At 41.5% G+C, this 23977-nt stretch overlaps 1 protein-coding gene and 1 gene segment (V, D, J or C); both read left to right on the forward strand.

Annotated features, from left to right (window-relative positions):
- LOC122923246 overlaps nt 1-23977 on the forward strand; it is a 386426-nt gene that overhangs the window by 227179 nt on the left and 135270 nt on the right.
- LOC122923226 overlaps nt 1-23977 on the forward strand; it is a 151474-nt gene that overhangs the window by 79721 nt on the left and 47776 nt on the right. The window contains exons 4-5 of the mRNA XM_044273988.1: nt 3815-4120; nt 8693-9001. Of these exons, the coding sequence (XP_044129923.1) occupies nt 3815-4120; nt 8693-9001 (615 nt within the window). The remainder of the gene's footprint in view (nt 1-3814; nt 4121-8692; nt 9002-23977) is intronic.

Raw genomic sequence — 23977 nt, forward strand, 5'->3', positions numbered from 1 at the left:
CTTGGATTTTCGATCAGCTGGCGAAAGCCTTGCATTGGATCCTCGAGAACAAGTTTGCTTGCGAACATGTCATACATTACTTACGACTTCTTGCTGATCGAGTCTCCACAGGGCTCGCGAGGTGATCTCCAGAGTCTCCTAGCGTGTTTCGCACAGTTAGGGATCCCCGTTTCCCCGAAAAAGGTGGATGGTCCTGCTACCACAATTACCTTCCTGGGCATTGTGTTGGACATAGGGAGCATGTCCGCTAGGTTGCTGGTAGACAAGTTGATCAGGGTCCAGGAAGTCATTCACAGTTTCACGACTGGTAGGGTCACCACGAAGGTGGAACTGCAATCGTTGTTAGGCATGCTAAATTTTGCGATGCGCGTTATTCCTCAAGGTAGGTCTTTTCGGGGTTCTACAAAGCCCTTTCGGGGTTCTACAAAGCTTGGTACTTAAAGCTGCCATCTATTTGCCATTTTACGGCTTCATGAGGCCAGGAGAGTTCACCTCTTTGTCACCCAGTAGCCCATTCCTAGCCCGTCGGCAGTCGATCCCCAGCTCAGAAGGCTTTGTCCTGTCGTTACCCGTGACCAAGACCTCCCAGTCAGGTCCCCCTACCCAAATCAAATTCTTCCGTACGTCCCACAAATGGTGTCCAGTCCACGTCTTGCTGGAATTGTCAGGGGCACTGGCCGACCGCGGCACCAACACCCCACTGTTACCCTTCGGGGCAGTAGCTTTGTCCACCTCCCAGTTCATCTCGCATGTGCGTATACTGGCGGTCAATTTAGGTTTAGACCCACTCACTGTGTCAGGACATTCGTTCAGAATAGGGGCACCGTCAGCCGCTTCCAGGAATCAAGTCCCGGCACACATTATTCGTAAGCTGGGCCGGTGGCGCTCGTCTTGTTTTAATCAATATGTTCCCAACCCTGTTGGCGAAATTTCATGTGCCTTTCAGAATTTGGCATTGTAAGGTGTCAATAAACATGTTTTGTACTTTATGCTGGGTTTTTGGCCTCTTTCAGGTGTACTCTCGTCGGAAGCGGTAATGGCACAACTCAGGCCGTTTAAGTCTGTTATGAGTGTATGAGGGGATAGGTTCTTTCACATATAGCCACGGTCACAAATATTGTACTGGATCTGGCAAGGTTCAGCAAAAGCGCTTCCGTTAATGATATACAACTATCTGCATCCATTATGAAGGGATCCGGTTGTATTATCTTTAACATAGCCAAGACGGATCCGTCATGAACTCCATGGAGGACGGATCAGTTTTCTATTGTGGCAGAGAATACGTATCCGTCCCCATTGACTTGCATTAGGGGTCTTGCTGGATCCATCTTGCTCCGCATCCCAGGATGGAAAGCAAACTACAACATGTTGCGGTTTGCTCTCCAGTATGGGAACGCAACTAAATGGAACGGAATGCATTTTGCAGCATTCCGTTCTGTTCAGTTACGTTTTGTCTCAATTGACAATGAATGGGAACAAAACTGAAGCTTTTTTTTTCCCGGTATTGAGACCCTATGACAGATCTCAATACAGGAAAATATTATTGCTAGTGTGAAAGTAGGAAGTGTTGTATACATTCACAACGTTACCCAAGATACTTGGAAATCTGTAAAAAGAGTATCGTGTATTGCACAAGACATCTGTTTTATGATCAAAGAGGATCAATTGAAATATGTTGGTAAGTGTAAAACATAAATAGCATACATAGTAATAGAGTTTGTAAGGATGAAAAAAGACATATTGTAAGTCCATACAGTTCAACCTATTATACTGCAACATTTACACGCAGGTCCGCTCACCTGCTTTGCGGTGTTTCACTCCAGAAATACAGTTGCAAGAAAAAGTATGTGAACCCTTTGGAATGATATGGATTTCTGCACAAATTGGTCATAAAATGCGATCCAATCTTCATCTAAGTCACAACAATAGACAATCACAGTCTGCCTAAACTAATAACACACAAAGAATTAAATGTTACCATGTTTTTATTGAACACGCCATGTAAACATTCACAGTGCAGGTGGAAAAAGTATGTGAACCCTTGGATTTAATAACTGGTTTAACCTCCTTAGGCAGCAATAACTTCAATCAAACGTTTCCTGTAGTTGCAGATCATAATCTGCACAACGGTCAGGAGTAATTCTTGACCATTCCTCTTTACAGAACTGCTTCAGTTCAGCAATATTCTTGGGATGATTGGTGTGAATCATTTTCTTAAGGTCATGCCACAGCATCTCAATCGGGTTGAGGTCAGGACTCTGACTGGGCCACTCCAGAAGGCGTATTTTCTTCTGTTTAAGCCATTCTGTTGTTGATTTACTTCTATGGTTTGGGTCCTTGTCCTGTTGCAAAACCCATCTTCTGTTAAGGTTCAGCTGGTGGACAGATGGCCTTAAGTTCTCATGCAAAATGCCTTGATAAACTTGTGAATTCATTTTTCCTTCGATGATAGCAATCTGTCCAGGCCCTGACGCAGCAAAGCAGCCCCAAACTATGATGCCCCCACCACCATACTTCACAGTTGGGATGAGGTTTTGATGTTGGTGTGCTGTGCCCCTTTTTTCCACACATAGTGTTGTGTGTTTCTTCCAAACAACTCAACTTTGGTTTCATCTGTCCACAGAATATTTTGCCAGTACTGCTGTGGAACATCCAGGTGCTCTTGTGCAAACTGTAAACGTGCAGCAATGTTTTTTTTGTGGACAACAGTGGCTTCCTATGTGGTATCCTCCCATGAAATCCATTCTTGTTTAGTGTTTTACATATCGTAGATTCGTTAAGAGGGATGTTAGCATATGCCAGAGACTTTTGTAAGTCTTTAGCTGACACTCTAGGATTCTTCTTCACCTCATTGAGCAGTCTCCGCTGTGCTCTTGCAGTCATCTTTACAGGATGGCCACTTCTAGGGAGAGTAGCAGCAGTGCTAAATTTTCTCCATTTATAGACAATTTGTCTTACCGTGGACTGATGAACAGCAAGGCTTTTAGAGATACTTATATAATCCTTTCCAGCTTTATGCAAGTCAACAATTCTTAATCGTAGGTCTTCTGAGAGCTCTTTTCTGCAAAGCATCATTCACATCAGGCAATGCTTCTTGTGAAAAGCAAACCCAGAACTGGTGTGTGTTTTTTACAGGGCAGGGCAGCTGTAACCAACACCTCCAATCTCATCTCATTGATTGGACTCCAGTTGGCTTACACCTCACTCCAATTAGCTCTTGGAGATGTCATTAGTCTAGGGGTTAACATACTTTTTCCACCTGCACTGCAAATGTTTACATGGTGTGTTCAATAAAAATATGGTAACATTTAATTCTTTGTGTGTTATTAGTTTAAGCAGACTGTGATTGTCTATTGTTGTGACTTAGATAAAGATCAGATCACATTTTATGACCAATTTGTGCAGAAATCCATATCATTCCAAAGGGTTCACATACTTTTTCTTGCAACTGTAGCTGCTGATGGAGGGTTCCATCCACCAGCGACCTCCATTCACTTACACTGGGAACGGACCATGCACTAGTTCCCCTGTCCATCTCCAGTGTAAACGAATGGAGGCCACTGATGGACGGCTATGTTCCCAGTGTAACGCCGGCATGTAAACTTGAATTATTCATATTAAAATATCAGACATCAGTGCTGATTGTTTAATAATGCGTATTGCTATCTACATGCACGTGCTGTTACCACCACATTTGCAGTGAGTAATATAAACTGGCCAACCCCTTTAAAGATTTCTGCTTTAATATAGATTACTATGTCTGTACAGTGGGTTGTGTTAATGTAGTTCTCTTATATTTTTTTCCTTCTGTCAGATCATACTCAAATTAAGTTCAGATCTCCCAGAAATGAAATTATGGCATCTTGTGAGAACAAGAATAATTCAACTTTAATTTGCTTAGTCTCTGACTTCTGGCCACATGATGCTTCCATTGCCTGGTTGAAGAATGGGCAAATACTCCAAGACAAAGGCAAGGATTTTACTGCCATGTTAAACAGAAAAAATAACATGTACTTTGGAAAGAGTGCAATAAGTGTACAATGGAATGAAAAAGACATTTATACATGTAAAATTACTCATCAAGCTCAGCACTATCTGCTGAATATCACTAAATGTTCTGGTAAGTAACAATCTGACATTTTTTTTACTGCACTGTCTAATTTGCTTTGCTTTTTAAAATTAAAAATAAAATGTTCCAAACATTATCTCATATTGGGGCAGAAGGTGATTAAATACACACATTGTTACTGGAAAAAAACTGTGGCTTGCTCTGAACAAGTGGTCCAAACATTATGCCTTAAAGCAGGGATGCTCAACCTGCGGCCCTCCAGCTGTTGCAAAACTACAACTCTCAGCCTGCCCCAATAGTTGAAGTCTGTCTAGGCATGCTGGGAGATGTAGTTTTGAAACAGCTGGTGGGACGCAGGTTGTTAAAGTGTTGTTTTTTTTTTGCAATGTGTAGGGACAGTGATAAGGACCATTTTTGTTATATACTTTAATTACTGAAATTGTACGTTTCTATTACAAAAATAGCTCTGAAGTGGTCCATTTTTTGCATTAGCAGCATTCTTCAGCTTCTAATTACTGAACTGTGGAGACGCACTCCAGGCTGACTGCTGCTGCCCCCACTGCCTTTCTTTTATCCTATGTAGCCCTAAAACTGCCTATATATTATATCTGTAGTTGGCTGTTTTCTCTATAATTGTTCCTTTGTAAGGCTGGAGTGATGTGTAAGAAGAGAACAGCTAGATTACAGCGAGAATTGATCACTAAGCATTTACTATTGAGAAGGCAGGGAGGCAAGTAACAGCTGTTCTACACTATATAGGGATATAACTGTCCCTAATAGCTGTTACTTGTCTTTCTGCCTTCTTAATAGCTTGCGGTATGTATTTGTTTGCTGATTTGCATCAGCCTGACGGTGCAGTTGAAAAATCTGCTCCATTATGTTTCTAAAACTGAATTGGCTGCTGTGGTTCTGTTACTTTGGGTAGAAGAGACAGCGTGAGGTCAGTGACTCAGCAGAGGTTGTAGTAGGGCCAGGGATGGATTTGGAGCATAAAGTTGCCCTGGAAAAAAATCTAAAAGTTCAAATAGCTTGATGCTAATGATACTTCTATTAGTACGTAAGCAAGAGAGCATACAGCTTTTCATGCTCGCTAGGGTAGCCAACGTTCCACCCCCCACTGCATTGATTGATCATCATGGCCAGTGTCATTATCATCAGTCTCATCCTCCTGCACTACTAACTGCTCCTTCTCTAGTGACAGTACTTCATCCTCCTCCACTTCCTTGTCCATGAAATTTCGTGTGTGTAGGTCCTCAACAGCTACAGGGTGGCCAGACAAATGTGCAAGCTGTTCTTCTCCCACCATCTTTTGCTACATCAGCTTGAATATAGGGCTGGAGGGGTTAAAAAAAATAAAAAAATAATTTAACTCACCTTAATACATTTGCTCGCGCAGCCGGCATCTCTTCTGTCTTCATCTTTGCTGTGCACAGGAATAGGACCCGTGATGACGTCATTGCGCTCATCGCATGGTCCATCACATGATCTTTTACAAATGGTGATGGATCATGTGACGGACCATGTGATGAGCGCAGTGACGTGATCACAGGTCCTATTCCTGTGCACAGCAAAGATGAAGACAGAAGAGATGCCGGCTGCGCGAGCAAGTGGATTAAGGTGAGTAAAAAAATGTTTTATTTTTTTTAACCCCCTCCAGCCCTATTGTACTATGCATTCTGTATTATTTTCCCTTATAAGGCCTCATGCACACGACCATTTTTTTTTAAGGTCCGCAAAAACGGGGTCCGTAGGTCCGTGATCCTTGTCCGTTTTTTCTTCCGTTCGTCTTCCTTGATTTTTGGAGGATCCACGGACATGAAGAAAAAATTGTTTTGGTGTCCGTCTGGCTGTGTGGACCCAAACGGATCCGTCCTGACTTACAATGCAAGTCAATGGGGACGGATCCGTTTGACGTTGACACAATATGGTGCAATTGCAAACGGATCCGTCCCCCATTGACTTTCAATGTAAAGTCAGGAGTCCCTATTATACCATTGAATCTGAGTTTTCTCCGATCAGATGGTATATTTTAACTTGAAGCATCCCCATCACCATGGGAACGCCTCTATGTTAGAATATACTGTCGGATATGAGTTAGATCGTGAAACTCAGATCCGACAGTATATTCTAACACAGAGGCGTTCCCATGGTGATGGGGACGCTTCAAGTTAGAATATACTAAGAACTGTGTACATGACTGCCCCCTGCTGCCTGGCAGCACCCGATCATTTACAGGGGGCTGTGATCAGCACAATTAACCCCTCAGGTGCCGCACCTGAAAGGGGTTTATTGTGCATATCATAGTCCCCTGTAAGAGATCAGGGGCTGCCAGGCAGCAGGGGGAAGAACCCCCTTCCTCCCCAGTTTTAAGGCATCAAAACTATGAATTCACACATGTGGAATTATATACATAACAAAAAAGTATGAAACAACTGAAAATATGTCATATTCTAGGTTCTTCAAAGTAGCCACCTTTTGCTTTAAATACTGCTTTGCACACTCTTGGCATTCTCTTGATGAGCTTCAAAAGGTAGTCACCTGAAATGGTTTTCACTTCACAGGTGTGCCCTGTCAGGTTTAATAAGTGGGATTTCTTGCCTTATAAATGGGGTTGGGACCATCAGTTGCGTTGTGGAGAAGTCAGGTGGATACACAGCTGATAGTCCTACTGAATAGACTGTTAGGATTTGTATTATGGCAAGAAAAAAGCAGCTAAGTAAAGAAAAACGAGTGGCCATCATTACTTTAAGAAATTAAGGTCAGTCAGTCCGAAAAATTGGGAAAACTTTGAAAGTGTCCCCAAGTGCAGTCACAAAAACCATCAAGCGCTACAAAGAAACTGGCTCACATGCGGACCGCCCCAGGAAAGGAAGACCAAGAGTCACCTCTGCTGCGGAGGATAAGTTCATCCGAGTCACCAGCCTCAGAAATCGCAGGTAAACAGCAGCTCAGATTAGAGACCAGGTCAATGCCACACAGAGTTCTAGCAGCAGACACATCTCTAGAACAACTGTTAAGAGGAGACTGTGTGAATCAGGCCTTCATGGTAGAATATCTGCTAGGAAACCACTGCTAAGGACAGGCAACAAGCAGAAGAGACTTGTTTGGGCTAAAGAACACAAGTAATGGACATTAGACCAGTGGAAATCTATGCTTTGGTCTGATGAGTTCAAATTTGAGATCTTTGGTTCCAACCACCGTGTCTTTGTGCGACGCAGAAAAGGTGAACGGATGGACTCTACATGCCTGGTTCCCACCGTGAAGCATGATGGAGGAGGTGTGGGGGTGCTTTGCTGGTGACACTGTTGGGGATTTATTTAAAATTGAAGGCATACTGAACCGGCATGGCTACCACAGCATCTTGCAGCGGCATGCTATTCCATCCGGTTTGCATTTAGTTGGACCATCATTTATTTTTCAACAGGACAATGACCCCAAACACACCTCCAGGCTGATGGGGTGCTGCGCCAGATGACCTGGCCTCCACAGACCTGAACCCAATCAAGATGGTTTGGGGTGAGCTGGACCGCAGAGTGAAGGCAAAAGGGCCAACAAGTGCTAAGCATCTCTGGGAACTCCTTCAAGACTGTTGGAAGACCATTTCAGGTGACTACCTCTTGAAGCTCATCAAGAGAATGCCAAGAGTGTGCAAATCAGTAACGAAAGCATAAGGTGGCTAATTTGAAGAACCTAGAATATGACATATTTTCAGTTGTTTCACACTTTTTTGTTATGTATATAATTCCACATGTGTTAATTCATAGTTTTGATGCCTTCAGTGTGAATCTACAATTTTCATAGTCATGAAAATAAAGAAAACTCTTTGAATGAGAAGGTGTCCAAACTTTTGGTCTGTACTGAATATATTTTTCATTATTGTTTTCTTTTTTTTTCCTGAATATACTTTATATCTTGGTTGTGTCATTTGTGTTTTCCACCCAGGCATGCAGGTCTGAACCTTGAGCCATTTAATTATTTTGTGTTCTGTGGGACTCTATTTTGACCTGTTTTTTGTATATGTAATTAACTTTATATTTTATTGTTCACATTGATGTTCTATAGTGCATGTATGTGTTCTTGGCTATTTTTTGGAATATCTTACAAGTGTTTTCACATGTGGCTTTGCAGTGTGCTGGTGTATGTGGTGCCCAACAGACTTCAATATAGCTAGGAAAGAGTATGGTGACATACAGTAGCACACATATTGCCCACGCTTCCGTAATAAGGAATTATAGGGACTGTGGACAGCAATTCAGCATCTGTACACATAGGGGAGATTTATGATCTCAACACTCTAGAAAAGTGCCATAAAGTTTCAAACCCTGGATTTGCAACTTTTTAACACAATTTATACAAACACAAAACTGGTGTAATGAAGACTGCTGGAGGATGTGTGTGCCTCATCATAAATGATAGGATATTGAGGGATATCAAGACCAGCATAGAAAACGCCGGTCTTTATAAATGACCTGCACAGTTTTCCTATGTGAATAAGACCCTACTCTACATGTTGGGGATGATGCCAGAAAAGTGAATAACAATATTACTCTTGAGTATACAGCTGTTGCAAATGTAGCTAATCTACTTCCCTGTAATCCTAATTAAATGTCTTAATTTCCTTAGCTTGTCCAAACAGCTTTGAAGACCCTGTTGTAGACCTGACATTACCCTCCAGCGAAGATTTACAAAATGGCAATGCTAAAATAATATGTTTAATTCAGGTTAACAATCTGAATCCTAGTCAAGTGACTTTAAAATTTGATGACAAGATCATGAAAATGACAAGTGAATTTGCAAAAGCTGACAAACTAAAGGATACGTACAAAGTAACATATACTGTAACCAAGAAAGAACTAAAAGGAATAAGCACAGTGACATGTGTGGTTAACCGGCCTTGCTCTACTCTACCAGTAGAGAAATCAAAGGGAATTGGTAAGTGTAGAAGATATATTGTACGTAATAAGTAACCATGACCATACTGTATGAATATTTGTTATAGATATAGGAGAAAAAGCTGTAAAAATACATGAATATTTGAAATAAGTAAAGCAAATGTATGAGACAGCACTTTGCCTTTCACTTATTGCAAAGTTTTATTAAAATATAAATTATTTTTTTTTTATATTTCTTTATTGTTATACAAAACACATTAAATATACAGTATCAGACCGTCCAACGGGTCATTACAATAATCATTCAAATTAACTTTTTAGCCCTACCGCCCCCCCAGCCCCCCCACCCACCCAAGCTCACCACTATTTATAATAACAGTATAAGGTACTATATATAATAACAATATTCCATTCTTAATCTATACATACCCAAGTATTTTTATTCCCCAATTTCCCACCCTCCCGCCTCCCCTAGGGGGGAGGGGGGGGGGGGAGGGGGAGACGTGCGATACAAAAAAAAAAAAAAAAAGCAACCTATCTATCCAGCCCTAAAGTAGCCAACTCTTCCATATTTCATCCGTAGTTTTTCCTTTTCTACTATGGCCCTCCATCACCCGTTCTTCTTTAATCATGTCCTCTACTGCTTTCCTCCACTGCCGAACTGTTGGAGGGTCAACCCCTACCCATTTCTTGAGTATTAAGAGTCTAGCTTGAAATAAAACCTTACTAAGGACCATACTCATATCTCTATTTAAACCCAGATGTTCGGTTGCCCCCAAAATACACGTCATCGGGTCCTCTGATATTTGAACCTTCAAAATTTGATATATAGTATCTGTTATTTCTGTCCAATATCTAAACAATCTGGGACATCTCCAGAAGCAATGCATTAAGTCAGCTCTCTCTCGCCCACATTTTACACAATCATCCGAGGGTCTAACGCCCATTCTTTTCAATATCCATGGGGATCTATGCAACCTATGAACCACAAAAAATTGTGAAATCTTATGTGAACCCCTGTTTGAGACTCGAGAATAATTCTTTAATGCATCGTTCCATTTTTTTTCCGAAAAAAATTCCAGTTCATTCTCCCATTTTTTCCTAGCTAATATTGTAACCCGTTTCTTTTTTCCGCCCATCAATATCTTATATCTTTTTGCCGTTATTCCTCTTCTTTCACCCAGATTAGTAAATTTGTGTAATATCTCAGATCTTTCCATCTTATATTTATCCTCTTGCATAACTGACCTCAATGCATTCCTAAGCTGAAAGTATTTGTATATGTCCTTATGCGGTATACCAAACTCTCTAACCATTGTATTAAAGTCTTTCAATTTACCCTCCTCGAATATCTGGTTTAAGTATTTCATCCCATTTTTCTCCCAGTCGATATACATTTTAATCCCCTGCAGTTCCTTAAGGTTAATATTTTTCCATATAGGTGTGTATTGCAAAAACCCTTTAATCTCCAGTGTTTTTTTAATCTCTACCCATATATATTCCATTAAATTTAGAACTCTATTTCCTGTATTTTTTCCTGCCAGTGTACCCGATTCCAACACCTCTAAAAAGTTCCATTCTTCTTTCCATCCCAGTCTATTTACTACCTGACTACCCACCAACCCATCCAAGCTACTCTTTATTTGACCATATTGTGTAATTATATAATAGAAAAACCAATTCGGAACTGCGAGTCCACCTTCTCTCACTGGGAGTTGAAGTATCTCTCTCTTTATTCTGGGAATCTTACCTTTCCAAAGAAAATCTCCCATTAACCTATCGAGCAGTCTAAAGGTATCCTGCGACAACCTGACTGGGGCATTTTGAAGGACATATAGTATTTTGGGGAGAAAAACCATTTTTATTAGGTTTACCCGACCCTGTATTGAAATTGGTAATCTACGCCAGACATGTATTTTGGCCCTAAGTTCTTTTATTAGGGGAAGTACATTTAATTTTTCATATTCTCCTATGTTTCCGGAAATTTGTATCCCCAAATATTTAAAGTTTTCTTGTTTTCCCAACACCTGCACCTTCAAGAACCCCTGTGGTTGTGCATCTCCCAACATCAACATATATGATTTCCCCCAATTAATATTTAAACCAGAAAAACAACCAAACTTGTCTATTATATCTATAACTCTATTAAACTGGTCTCCAGTATTGTGCATAAATAACAGAATATCATCCGCGTACATTAACAATTTTTCTTCCCCTCCATCATAGTGAAAGCCTTTAATTTCCCTATCGTTTCTTATTATACTTGCCATAGGTTCAATCGCAATGGCGAATAATAGTGGAGAGAGAGAGGGCATCCCTGCCTAGTGCCCCGATATAGGGCAGGGGGAAGGGACAAGCTCCCATCCACCATCACTCTGGCCCGCGGATCCTGATATATTAACTGTATCCATCTTATAAATCCTTCCCCTATACCGACCCTTTTTAATACTGCCCATAAATATTCCCATTCAATACAGTCAAATGCCTTTTGGGCATCCAGTGATAATACGGCTTTCTCCCCCGCTTCTGTTCTGTTAGCTTCGATATTTAAATACAACCTTCTTATATTTGAGTATATCGTTCTGCCCGGTATAAAACCTGTTTGATCTATGTTTATTATACCCTTAATCACCCTTGAAAGTCTGCTTAAAGGGGTAGTATCATGCTAGGATATGCCCCCATTGTCTGATAGGTGCAAGTCCCTCCTCTGGGACCCGCACCTACACCGAGAAGGGAGCGGGGAAGGTGACGGAGGCTGCACGGCTCATGGGCGGCCACAGCTACCATTCATTTCTATGGGGCTGATGGAAATAGCCGAGCGGGCGGCCCAGTAGAAATAAATGGAGAGTAGCCACACATGAACAGTGCACCCTCCGTGACTTTCAAGGCTTCGTTTACGAGATAGGTGCAGGACCCGCACCTATCAGGCCATGGGGGAACGTCCTAGCAATATTATCACTCGATTGTCTGTGATGATACAAATGGTATCAGTAATAATAACTACAGATCACCACACAAAAAATATGCCCTCACGCAGCTCCGTAGACATAAAAAGTTATGGAGGTCAAAACATCGCAATGCAATACAAAATAATTTTACAAAGTTTTTAAGTTTTTTTGTATTAAAACACGAAGAAAACTATGATTTAATTGTACTAACTCGAAGAAAGAAGATAACATTTAGTTTTACCACATAGAGAACACCGTAAATAAGTAAACCCATAAAACTGAGGCAGAATTGCAATTCAGGCATGCTCCAGAATTGTTATTACACGGGGAATGCATGAAGCTATTAAAACAGGCCTGTCAGGAGAGGGGACAGGTCCTCTTTAATGGTGACAACACAACAGTCCTTTACAATCCCTTGGCGGGTACAACTCTAGACAGACACACTATACATAGCAGTTACACCAACAGGCAAACAATTATATTTCTCTGGTGCAGGTATATCAGGCACTACTCCGCTCAGTAGGATTTGCTATTGACCTCATACAATCTAGCGCCATTGTACAGCACACAATATCAGCCACAGTGTGTGCAGACTGTCAGTGTGATCATTCATTATAGCATTCAACTGGATAGCAGTCTGTAACCATTTACAGGTTCCTCTTTTGGGTATGGCGTCCTCACAATTAATAGCAGTGCCATGTATCTCCCCCCCCCCTCACCCCGCAGACTACCTTCTATCTTCATTCAGCAGGACCTGCGCTGACGTCACCGTGCTCACCACGAGGTGAGCATGATGACATCAGCGCAGGTCCTTTTGCAGGTCCTGCAAGAAGAAGAAAGAAGACGATAACGGCTGCGTGATCAAGTGGTTGAGGTGAGTAATTTTTTTCTTTTTTTTAACCCTCAATAGACATTTAACTTAGCATTCTGTATTAAAGAATGCTATCTTTTTCCATTCTAACCATGTTATAAAATCTACAGAACACCGAACCCAAACCTGAACTTCAGTGAAGAAGTCTGGGTTCGGGTCTAGGTACCACATTCCGTTTTTTATCACGCGTGTGCAAAACGCATTAAAATGCTTTGCACTCGCTCGGAAAAAACTGAACAATGCAATCGCAGACAAAACTGACTGAAATTGCGTGCAGGTTTCCCGCAATGCACCCGCAACGCCTCCGGACCAAATCCGTGACACCCGTGTGCAAGAGGCCTTATGAGATCACCTCTGATGTCACAGGAGTTTACATGGCAGAAACATGATTGTGATGTCACAGCTACTAGCCTGACTGAAAATGTCACAGTGGACACCAACAATAGAGGAATCCTTTGGGCAAGAAGAATACATGGGCTTCTTGATATACAAATGCTAGCGATCAGTGTTGGTCCCAGCACATAGACACCTAATGATTATGAAATCTGACATGTTTCTATGATGTTATGGAAGCCATTTAATGTGAACAAAAGCTATATGTTATAATGGCCCACATTATCTAAGCCTGTAGACTTAGACAGGCTCTCTGGACTGGCACCTGATTTATTACAAGGGCTCGGGCTGGATGATACTTTTCTCTGACTCTATACCAACTACAGGGTGGGCCATTTATATGGATACACCTTAATAAAATGGAAATGGTTGGTGATATTAACTTCCTGTTTGTGGCACATTAGTATATGTGAGGGGGGAAACTTTTCAAGATGGGTGGTGACCATGGCAGCCATTTTGAAGTCGGCCATTTTGAATCCAACTTTTGTTTTTTCAATAGGAAGAGGGTCATGAGACATCAAACTTATTGGGAATTTCACAATAAAAACAACGGTGTGCTTGGTTTTAACGTAACTTCATTCTTTCATGAGTTATTTACAAGTTTCTGACCACTTATAAAATGTGTTCAATGTGCTGCCCATTGTGTTGGATTGTCAATGCAACCCTTTTCTCCCACTCTTCACACACTGATAGCAACACCGCAGTAGAAATGCTAGCACAGGCTTTCAGTATCCGTAGTTTTCAGGTGCTGCACATCTCGTATCTTCACAGCATATGCTGTGAAGATACAAGATGTGCAGCACCTGAAACTACGGATACTCGAAAAGCAGATTTCACTGGATTATTTTAAGTTGCCATGTCACATTTGAAGCCCCCCTTGATGCACCCCATAGAGTAGAAACTCCAAAAAAGTGACCCCATTTTGGAAACTATGGTATAAGGTGGCAGTTTTGTTGGTACTATTTTAGGGTACATATGATTTTTGGTTGCTCTATATTACAATTTTTGTGACGCAAGGTAACAAAAAATAGCTGTTTTGGCACAGTTTTTATTTTTTGTTATTTACAACATTCATCTGACAGATTAGATCATGTGCTATTTTTATAGAGCAGGTTGTTACAAACACGACAATACCAAATATGACTACTGTTTTGGGTTGTTTGCTTCAGTTTTACATAATAAAACATTCTTAAAAGAAAGATTTTTTATTGTCTCCACATTCTGAAAGCCGTACGTTTTTTATTTTTTGGGCGACTGTCTTATGTAGGGACTCATGTAGGGACTTATGTAGGGATTTTTTTTGGTAGGAGATGATGGTTTTATTGGTACTATTTTAGAGTGCATATGACTTTTTGATCGCTTTTGTGACGTAAGGTGACAAAAAAAGGCTTTTTTGACACCTTTTTTTTTTTTTTTACGGTGTTCACCTGAGGGTCATGTGATAGTTTTATAGAGCAGGTTGTTACAGACGTGGCAATACCTAATATGTCTATTATTTTTTTTTATTTTTTTTTTCCGTTTTTGGCTGATTGTCTTAGGTAGGGTATCATTTTTGCAGGATGAGATGATGGTTGGATTGGCACTATTTTGGGGTGCATATGATATAAGGTGACAAAAAATAGATTTTTTTTACACCATTTTTTTTTACGGTGTTCACCTGAGGGGTTAGGTCATGTGTTATTTTTATAGAGCAGGTTGTTATGGACGCGGCAATACCTAATATGTATACTTTTTTTTATTTCGTTTTAACAGCATTTCTGAAACCAGAAAAATGTTTTTGTGTCTCCATGTTTTGAAAGGGGTTAGGTCATGTGATAGTTTCATAGAACCGGTCGATATGGATGCGGCGATACCTAATATGTCTACTTTTCTTTTTTTCCCTATTTTTTCCCTATTTTTCTAAACTTTATTTTGGGAAAAGGATGCTTTTTTTTTTTTTTTTTACTTGAAACTTTACATTTTTTGGTAAAACAAATTTTTTTTTTTTAAATGTCACTTTATTTTTTGTCCCACTCTGGGACTTCAACTTTTGGGGGGTCTGATCCCCTTTACAATGCCCCTTTACAATGCTTTACAATACTTCGGTATTGTAAAGCATTGGCTGTAAGTGTATTACCAGTGTAATACACTTACAGCCTGCTTGCCTGTGAGATCCAGGGGGCTGGATCTCACAGACTCTCCCGGAAGGCAGCCACGATACCTAAGGAAGGCATTGGGCTGCTTTCCTTGCCATCGGGTCCCCGTCACAGCAGCGCGGAGACCCGATGGCAACTCCGATCCCCGCATGGACATCGCACGTGCCGCGGTTGGCGCGGACCACGGCACATCAAGAGTTAATACGCCGGCATCAGTGATTTCAACGATGCTGGCGCATCCAGCAGGGGTCCGGCTCTGCACCCCTATAGATTTATGGTATAATAGATGTAAAAAATTAAATTCAGACAGCACATAAATGAGAGGTTAGCAACCTTCAGCACTCCAGTTGTGGTGAAGCTACAATTCCAAGCATGCACACTTGCTTGGCTGTTCTCAGAGCTCCCCAAAAAAGAAGAATGTAGCGTGCTGGGAGTTGTAATTTCACAATAGCGGGAGTGCCCGAGGTTGCTGATCCCTAATATAGGATATGACAATCTCTTTCTGACAAAGCTTGAACCACCCCTGTACCTCATATGAGACCAGAGCTCAACTCATTTTTTTCTCCAGTTGCTCTGCTAGAGTCTCTTCAGGCTGGCTCAGAGGAAGTGTCCTTCTCCTTGTAAGGCCGAGTTCACACAAAGCGGGCTGCAATGCACGATCGCCGGCCGTAGGTCAGCCGCATCGGATCGCGGACCCATTCACTTTAATGGGTCCGCGATCCGCCCGTTCCGCTAAAAGATAGGACATGTTCTATCTTTTTGCGGAACGGAGGTACGGGATGTAACCCCTTGGAAGCACTCCATAGTGCTTCCGAGGGGTCCCGTCCCGTGCGGCCGTTCCGCGATTTCGGATTTGCGGACCCATTGATGTGAATGGGTCCGCATCCGTGATGCGGAATGCACACGGAACTGTGGCCGTGTATTGCGGCCCGCAATTTGCGGGCAGCAATACGGCCACAGATCACACACGTTTGTGTAAACTAAGCCTAAATGTCACAGCTTCTACCAGTAGATATAGCTGGTGGCAATTAAAGGATTGAACTGAGCATGTGCAACCTCCTCAGGGAAAATGAGGTAGATATACAATTGAAAATGCACCAGTATTTTGGCACATTTTTCACCAAAAAACTGGCGTGCATTCTTTGCAGCACATTTATGCTTTGCCCCTTTGTGAAAACAGGGCATGGCATCACAGAAAAGTAAGTGCTCTAAATGAGCCCTATGTACTAAAAAATGTGCCAACATTTTTACTTATTTTAGGAGTAAAACTATGTCAACTATAGTGTGTGCATACTAAGGCCTCATGCACACAACTTTGCCATTTTTTGCGGTCTGCAAACCGCGGATCCGCAAAAACGGAAGCAGCCGTGTTGCCTTCTGCATTTTGCTTAACGAAACGGGCGCCGGCAATATGAATGGCTATTCTTGTCCGCAAAGCGCGGACAAGAACAGAACATGTTATTTTTTTTAGCAGGGCCGCGGAATGGAGCCACGGATGCGGACAGCACACGGAGTGCTGTCCGCATCTTTTGCGCCCCATTGAAGCCAAAACGACGGCTCGGATGCGGACCCAAACAACGGTCGTGTGCATGAGGCCTTACACAAAGGAATATTCCAGATGAGAGAAAGAAGTTGACATAATGAAAGAATGGGATCAAGAGGAAAGGTGTTTTCGGTGTCCAGAGGGTGAAGCGCAGATACTTCTTTCTCTGTTACAGATTCAAATATAGAGACGGTCCAAGATTGATGGGTTAAACACCAAAATCACTATTGAGGGAAATTAGAGAAATGATGTAATAGTCCACCGCATGAATATATTTATGCTATATACACCTACAGAAAATCACCATACAGTACATCTTATATTAAAAATAGATCTGTATTAACAATCAGAATAATAATAAAATACATTAAAGGGGTTTTGCGGGATTTTAATACTGATGACCTATCCTCAGGATCATCGATATCAGATAGGCGGGGTGCCAGGTGTCGGACCCCCACTGATAGGTCATCAATATTAAAATCCTGGAAAACCCCTTCAAAATGTGGAAAAATACTGTACATACACAGTGGATGTTAAAATATATCATACACCTCTCTAGTGATCTATTATAATGATATGTAATGCAAAGGAATAAGTACAACAAATAAAATGGAAATACAATCTTTTAAACTGGCAGCAAGAAGGAAGCAGTGGTGTACCTCCAATAGAGGCAGACCACGCAGCTGCTATGGGGCCCATGGGGAAAAGTTCAAACAAACCAAAGTCCCCGGCCCCTGATTACACTCATTACTGTGCAGTATGGTATCCCTATCATCAGTGGAGAAAGCTAAAGGACCTGTGATGATGTCATCCTAGGTCTTGTACATCCAGTAAAGAAACTGCACAAAAAATGGTATAGTTTCCAGGTTAGATAGGAGCATCTGGCAGGACCTGTGATGACAATCTTTAGCATCATAGGTTAAGTACTCCTAGTAAAGAAACTTCACAGAGCATCATCACAGGTCCTTCAACCTACAATAGCATGGAGAAGAACTGCAGGATGAGCTGTCCACTGAGACTTGAATGGAGTGGTAAGAGGATGTCCTCCTTTCTCTTCATTTGCACCCCATTCCATATTTTTGCTCATATCTACACACACTGCATCTATTATACTGTATAATAGATGCAGTGGACACATGTATGTAGTATACCTAGCAGTGTACTGATATGTGAGGTACAAGGTATAAGAGATGCAGTGTGTCCAGATATATAATATATACAACATTGTACTGATATATCAGTTATAAGGTTCAATAGCTGCAGTGTATTAAGATACATAGTATATACAGCAGTGTACTGATATATCTGTTATAAGGTACGATAGCTGCAGTATAATAAGATACATAGTATATACAGCAGTGTACTGACATGTGAAGTACGAGCTGTAATTTATAGCTCATACCTCACATATCAGTATCCTGCTGTATATACTGGCCAGGAACAGGTAGTTGGAGGGGCTGTGAATAGGGCCTGAGGGCCCAATTTAGATACTTGCTATGGGGCCAGTGATTTCTATGTACGCCCCTGGAAGGAAGGTACCTAATAGCATAAAGTGCATATAAAGGTGCATTTCAATAAGTTAGAATATCATTGAAAAAATAAGTTACTTCCATAATTCAGTTCAAAAAGTGAAACATATATTATATAGATTCATTACATACAGAATGATTTATTTCCAGCTTTTATTTCTCTTAATGTTGATGATTATGGCTTACAGCTAATGAAACGTATGTCAGAAAATTTGAATATTGTGATTCAATATTATAGACTCATGGTTAATGTTGAGCGAATCCGAACTGCAAAGTTTCCCTATCCACATTTGTTTGCAGGGCAATTGTCCGGCTCTTATGCCCATTTTGCTTCCGTTTGCAGCCGTCTAGCCCTTACCATGACTATTTTACAGCCATTTTAGTACACCAAAGTTCGGGTCCCCATTGACTTCAATGGGGTTCAGGTTCAAGTCCTGGTCAAGTTTGGGTCCCACACCCGAACTTTGACCCGAAGTTTGGCCGAGCCTGAACATCCACGGGTCTGCTCATCACTACTCATGGTGTCACAATCAATCAGCTAATCAACACAAAACACCTGCAAAGATTTCCTAAAGCCTTTAAATGGTCCCACAAGGAGGGTAAGCCACAAAAGGTAATTGGAAAAGAAGATAGCTGTTCACAGAGTGCTGTATACAAACATATTAGCAGAAAGTTGAACGGAAGGCAAAATTGTGGTGGAAAAATGTGCACAAGCAACAGGATAACACTTGAAATGATTGTCAAGAAAAGGCCATTCAAGAATTTGAGGGAGATTCACAAGGAGTGGACAGTGGCTGAAGCTAGTGCTTCAAGAGCCACCACACACAGATGTATCCAGGACATGGGCTACAACTGTCTCATTCCTTGTGTCAAGCCACTCATGACCCAGAGACAATGTCAGAAGCGTCTTACCTGAGCTAAGGAGAAAAAGGACTGGACTGCTCAGTGGTCCAAAGTCCTGTTTTCAAATGCATTTCATTTGGAAATCAGGGTCCCAGAGTCTGGAGGAACAATAGAGAGACACACAAGCATGGTTATTGATATTACGGATCATGAATACTGTGCTAAGTACCTGGTTTGATGTTAGGCCAAAACCTAAGGGCATTACTGTAGCACCACCTCAGTATTCACCCTGCAACCAGACTACTACCTTCTGGAATGGTCCCAGGTGTACTTGGCAGCTTACCTTCTCGAGACAGAAACTACAGTGCAAAGCACTAGGAACACAGACATGACATAATACAGAACCAGAGCACAGGCAAATCCAAGGCAAACACTAATGCAGGAAACAGACAAGACACGGAGCACTGGCAGATGAACAGATTAGGTATCCAGACACCAGACTTCATGCACTTGGAGACACGGAATACAGGAACAGACTACCAGAACTAGTTTCACCACAGCTGTGGTGCCAGAGGCTGCTGATCTCAGAACTAGGGCACTGACTATGACAAGGACACAGACAGATTCCAAAAGGAACAAGGCAAAACATGGTACAGCAGACGAGAAAGACAAGAGAAGAAAAGACATGACATGAATGCAAAACCTAGGCTGGTCATAGCACTCAAGAGACCAATGACAGAACTCAGGAATTAATATAGCCTAATGGGCACATTAGTAAGACAGGTGCACACGAAGAGAAAGAGGCATTAACCCCTACAAGGTAGACTGCAAGCAATGGCAATTAACCCCTGCCTTGCTGAACAGAGAGGAGATGCAACCACAATGGTCATGATCACACAAATACGGCCAGTACGCACAACACACGGCACCGACAAGTATCCGCAGCCAGTACGCACGAGACCCAGGTGAATGTGCCCTGCCATACCAACACATGGACCTAGACACACACCCATACGTATCCGACAACCAGCCCATACAGCATACAATGGAAAATGTAAAGATATCAAAACACTTGACATTCGGTGTGAAGTTTCCACAGTCAGTGGTGGTTTGGGAAGCCTTGTCATCTGCAGGTGTTGGTCCACTCTGTTATATCAAGTTCAAAGTCAGCGCAGGTATCTACCAGGACATTTTAGAGCACTTCATGCTTCCCTCTTCGGACAAGCTTTATGGAGATGCTGATCTCATTTACCTTCAGGACTTGGCACCTGTCCACACTGCCAAAAGTACCAATCCCTGGTTTAATGACCATGGTATTATTGTGCCTCATTGACCAGCAAAATCGCCTGACCTAAACTCCATGGAGTATCTATGGGATATTGTCAAGAGGAAGACAAGAGACACTAAATCCAACAATGCAGACAAGCAGAAGGCCGCTATTAAAGCAACCTGGGCATAACACCTCAGAAGTGCACACGGCTGATCACCTCCATGCCACACCGCATTGATGCAGTATTTATGCAAAAGTATTGAGTGCATATAATGTACATGCTTTTCAGTAGACCAACATTTCTGTATTAAAATATATATTTTTTAATTGGTCTTATATAATATTCAAATTTTCTGAGATACTGACTTTGGGGTTTTCATTAGCTGTAAGCCATAATCATCAACATTAACAGAAATAAACACTTGAAATAAATTACTGTGTGTAATTAATATCTATGATATATGAGTTTCACTTTTTGGAAGATAACGCCAACGTATGTTTCGCCTTAGCTTCTTCTGAGAAAATGAGGAGGATTATGGGATATTTTACGGGGAGTATGACAATCTCTAGACATGCAGAAAGTTATCTTTGTATATACTAAGGTTGCCATCTACAGTACCTGAAAGTATGGGAGTAAGATCATAGTGGACTGTGGTCTGGTTTCTGCATGAGAGGCAGGAAATGGCAGAGTTCGTGGGGTGTTTATAAATGTGCCAAGTTGATGTCAGGTATATTTCTATTCATGCAAGTGGAGGGTCTAATATAATATCCTATGACTTTTGGGTTTTCATTAGCTGCAAGCCATAATTATCAACATTAACAGAAATAAACGTTTGAAATAGATTACTGTGTGTCTAATTAATATCTATGATACAAACCGGATTCACAAAAAGTTGGGACACTAAACAAATTGTGAATAAAAACTGAATGCAATGATGTGGAGATGGCAAATGTCAATATTTTATTTGTAATAGAACGTAGATGACAGATCAAACGTTTAATCCGAGTAAATGTATCATTTTAAAGGAAAAATACGTTGATTCAAATTTTCACGGTGTCAACAAAACCCAAAAAAGTTAGGACAAGTAGCAATAAGAGGCTGGAAAAAGTAAATTTGAGCATAACGAAGAGCTGGAAGACCAATTAACACTAATTAGGTCAATTGGCAACATGATTGGGTATAAAAAGAGCTTCTCAGAGTGGCAGTGTCTCTCAGAAGTCAAGATGGGTAGAGGATCACCAATTCCCACAATGTTGCGCAGAAATATAGTGGAGCAATATCAGAAAGGTGTTACCCAGCGAAAAATTGCAAAGACTTTGCATCTATCATCATCATCTGTGCATAACATCATCCGAAGATTCAGAGAATCTGGAACAATCTCTGTGCGTAAGGGTCAAGGCCATAAAACCATACTGGATGCCCGTGATCTCCGGGCCCTTAAACGACACTGCACCACAAACAGGAATGTTACTGTAAAGGAAAGCACAGAATGGGCTCAGGAATACTTCCAGAAACCATTGTCAGTGAACACAATCCACCGTGCCATCCGCCGTTGCCAGCTGAAACTCTACAGTGCAAAGAAGAAGCCATTTCTAAGCAAGATCCACAAGCTCAGGCGTTTTCACTGGGCCAGGGATCATTTAAAATGGAGTGTGGCAAAATGGAAGACTGTTCTGTGGTCAGACGAGTCACGATTCAAAGTTCTTTTTGGAAATCTGGGACGCCATGTCATCCGGACCAAAGAGGACAAGGACAACCCAAGTTGTTATCAACGCTCAGTTCAGAAGCCTGCATCTCTGATGGTATGGGGTTGCATGAGTGCGTGTGGCATGGGCAGCTTGCATGTCTGGAAAGGCACCATCAATGCAGAAAAATATATTCAGGTTCTAGAACAACATATGCTCCCATCCAGACGTCATCTCTTTCAGGGAAGACCCTGCATTTTTCAACAAGATAATGCCAGACCACATTCTGCATCAATCACAACATCATGGCTGCGTAGGAGAAGGATCCGGGTACTGAAATGGCCAGTCTGCAGTCCAGATCTTTCACCTATAGAGAACATTTGGCGCATCATAAAGAGGAAGGTGCAACATAGAAGGCCCAAGACGATTGAACAGTTAGAGGCTGTATTAGACAAGAATGGGAGAGCATTCCTATTTCTAAACTTGAGAAACTGGTCTCCTCGGTCCCCAGACGTCTGTTGAGTGTTGTAAGAAGAAGGGGAGATGCCACACAGTGGTGAAAATGGCCTTGTCCCAACTTTTTGGGGATTTGTTGACACCATGAAATTCTGATTCAACATATTTTTCCCTTAAAATGGTACATTTTCTCAGTTTAAACTTTTGTTCTGTGATTTATGTTCTATTCTGAATAAAATATTAGAAGTTGGCACCTCCACATCATTGCATTCAGTTTTTATTCACGATTTGTATAGTGTCCCAACTTTTTGGGAATCCGGTTTGTATATGAGTTTCACTTTTTGCATTGCATTACTTAAATAAATTAACTTTTCAATGATATTCTAACTTATTGAGATGTACCTGGCTTAAAAAGTTCCAGGTACTAATATTGCCAAGCCAACCCCAGGTAAAACCCTAACAACATGCATGTATAAGAATACTACCAACCAGGGGAGGAAGATAACTCCAACGTATGTTTCGCCTTAGCTTCTTCTGAGAAAATGAGGAGGATTATGGGATATTTTACGGAGAGTATGACAGAACCTCAAGACATGCAGAACGTCATCTTTGTATACTAAGGTTGCCATTTACAGTACCTGAAAGTATTGGGAGTAAGATCATAGTGGACTGTGGTCTGGTTTGAGAAGGAGAGGCAGGAAATGGGAGAGAGTTTTTGGGGTGTTTATAAATGGGCCAAGTTGATGTCAGGTATATTTCTATTCATGCAAGTGGAGGGTTTTCAGGAGGTGAAAGGATAGGGAAGATGAGTTTCTGAAGTCATACAGTACAATACATACAGCATTCAGGTGATAACTTAGTGATCTGAGACTGCCTTAGAGAGAATGAGGTAGAAAAGTTTAGCAGTTTTTCAATGTCAATATTGAAATCACCCATTCAGACGACCGTATTGTCTTGCGGTCCACTAATTGCGAATCCGCAAAACACGGATACTGGCCCGAGTGCGTTCCACAAATTGTGGACCTCACATGGACAGCACTATAATAAGAATACCTATTCTTGTCCACGGACAAGAATAGGACATGCTCTATCTTTTTTGCAGGGCCACGGAACAGAACTACGCATCTTTTATGGCCCCATTGAAATGAATAGGTCCATATCTGTTCTGTAAAACATATGCGGACCCATTTATACGATATCTGGATGAGCCCTAAGGCCTCTTAGACACGACCGTATGTCTTTGGCCTTTGCACACAAACGTTTTTTTTTTTCATTTCCGTTCTGTTTTTTTGCGTTCTGTATACGGAACCGTTAATTTTTAAGTGTTCCGCCAAAAAAACGG

The sequence above is a fragment of the Bufo gargarizans genome, chromosome 1 (genome assembly GCF_014858855.1).
Source record: "Bufo gargarizans isolate SCDJY-AF-19 chromosome 1, ASM1485885v1, whole genome shotgun sequence".
Lineage (NCBI taxonomy): Eukaryota > Metazoa > Chordata > Amphibia > Anura > Bufonidae > Bufo > Bufo gargarizans.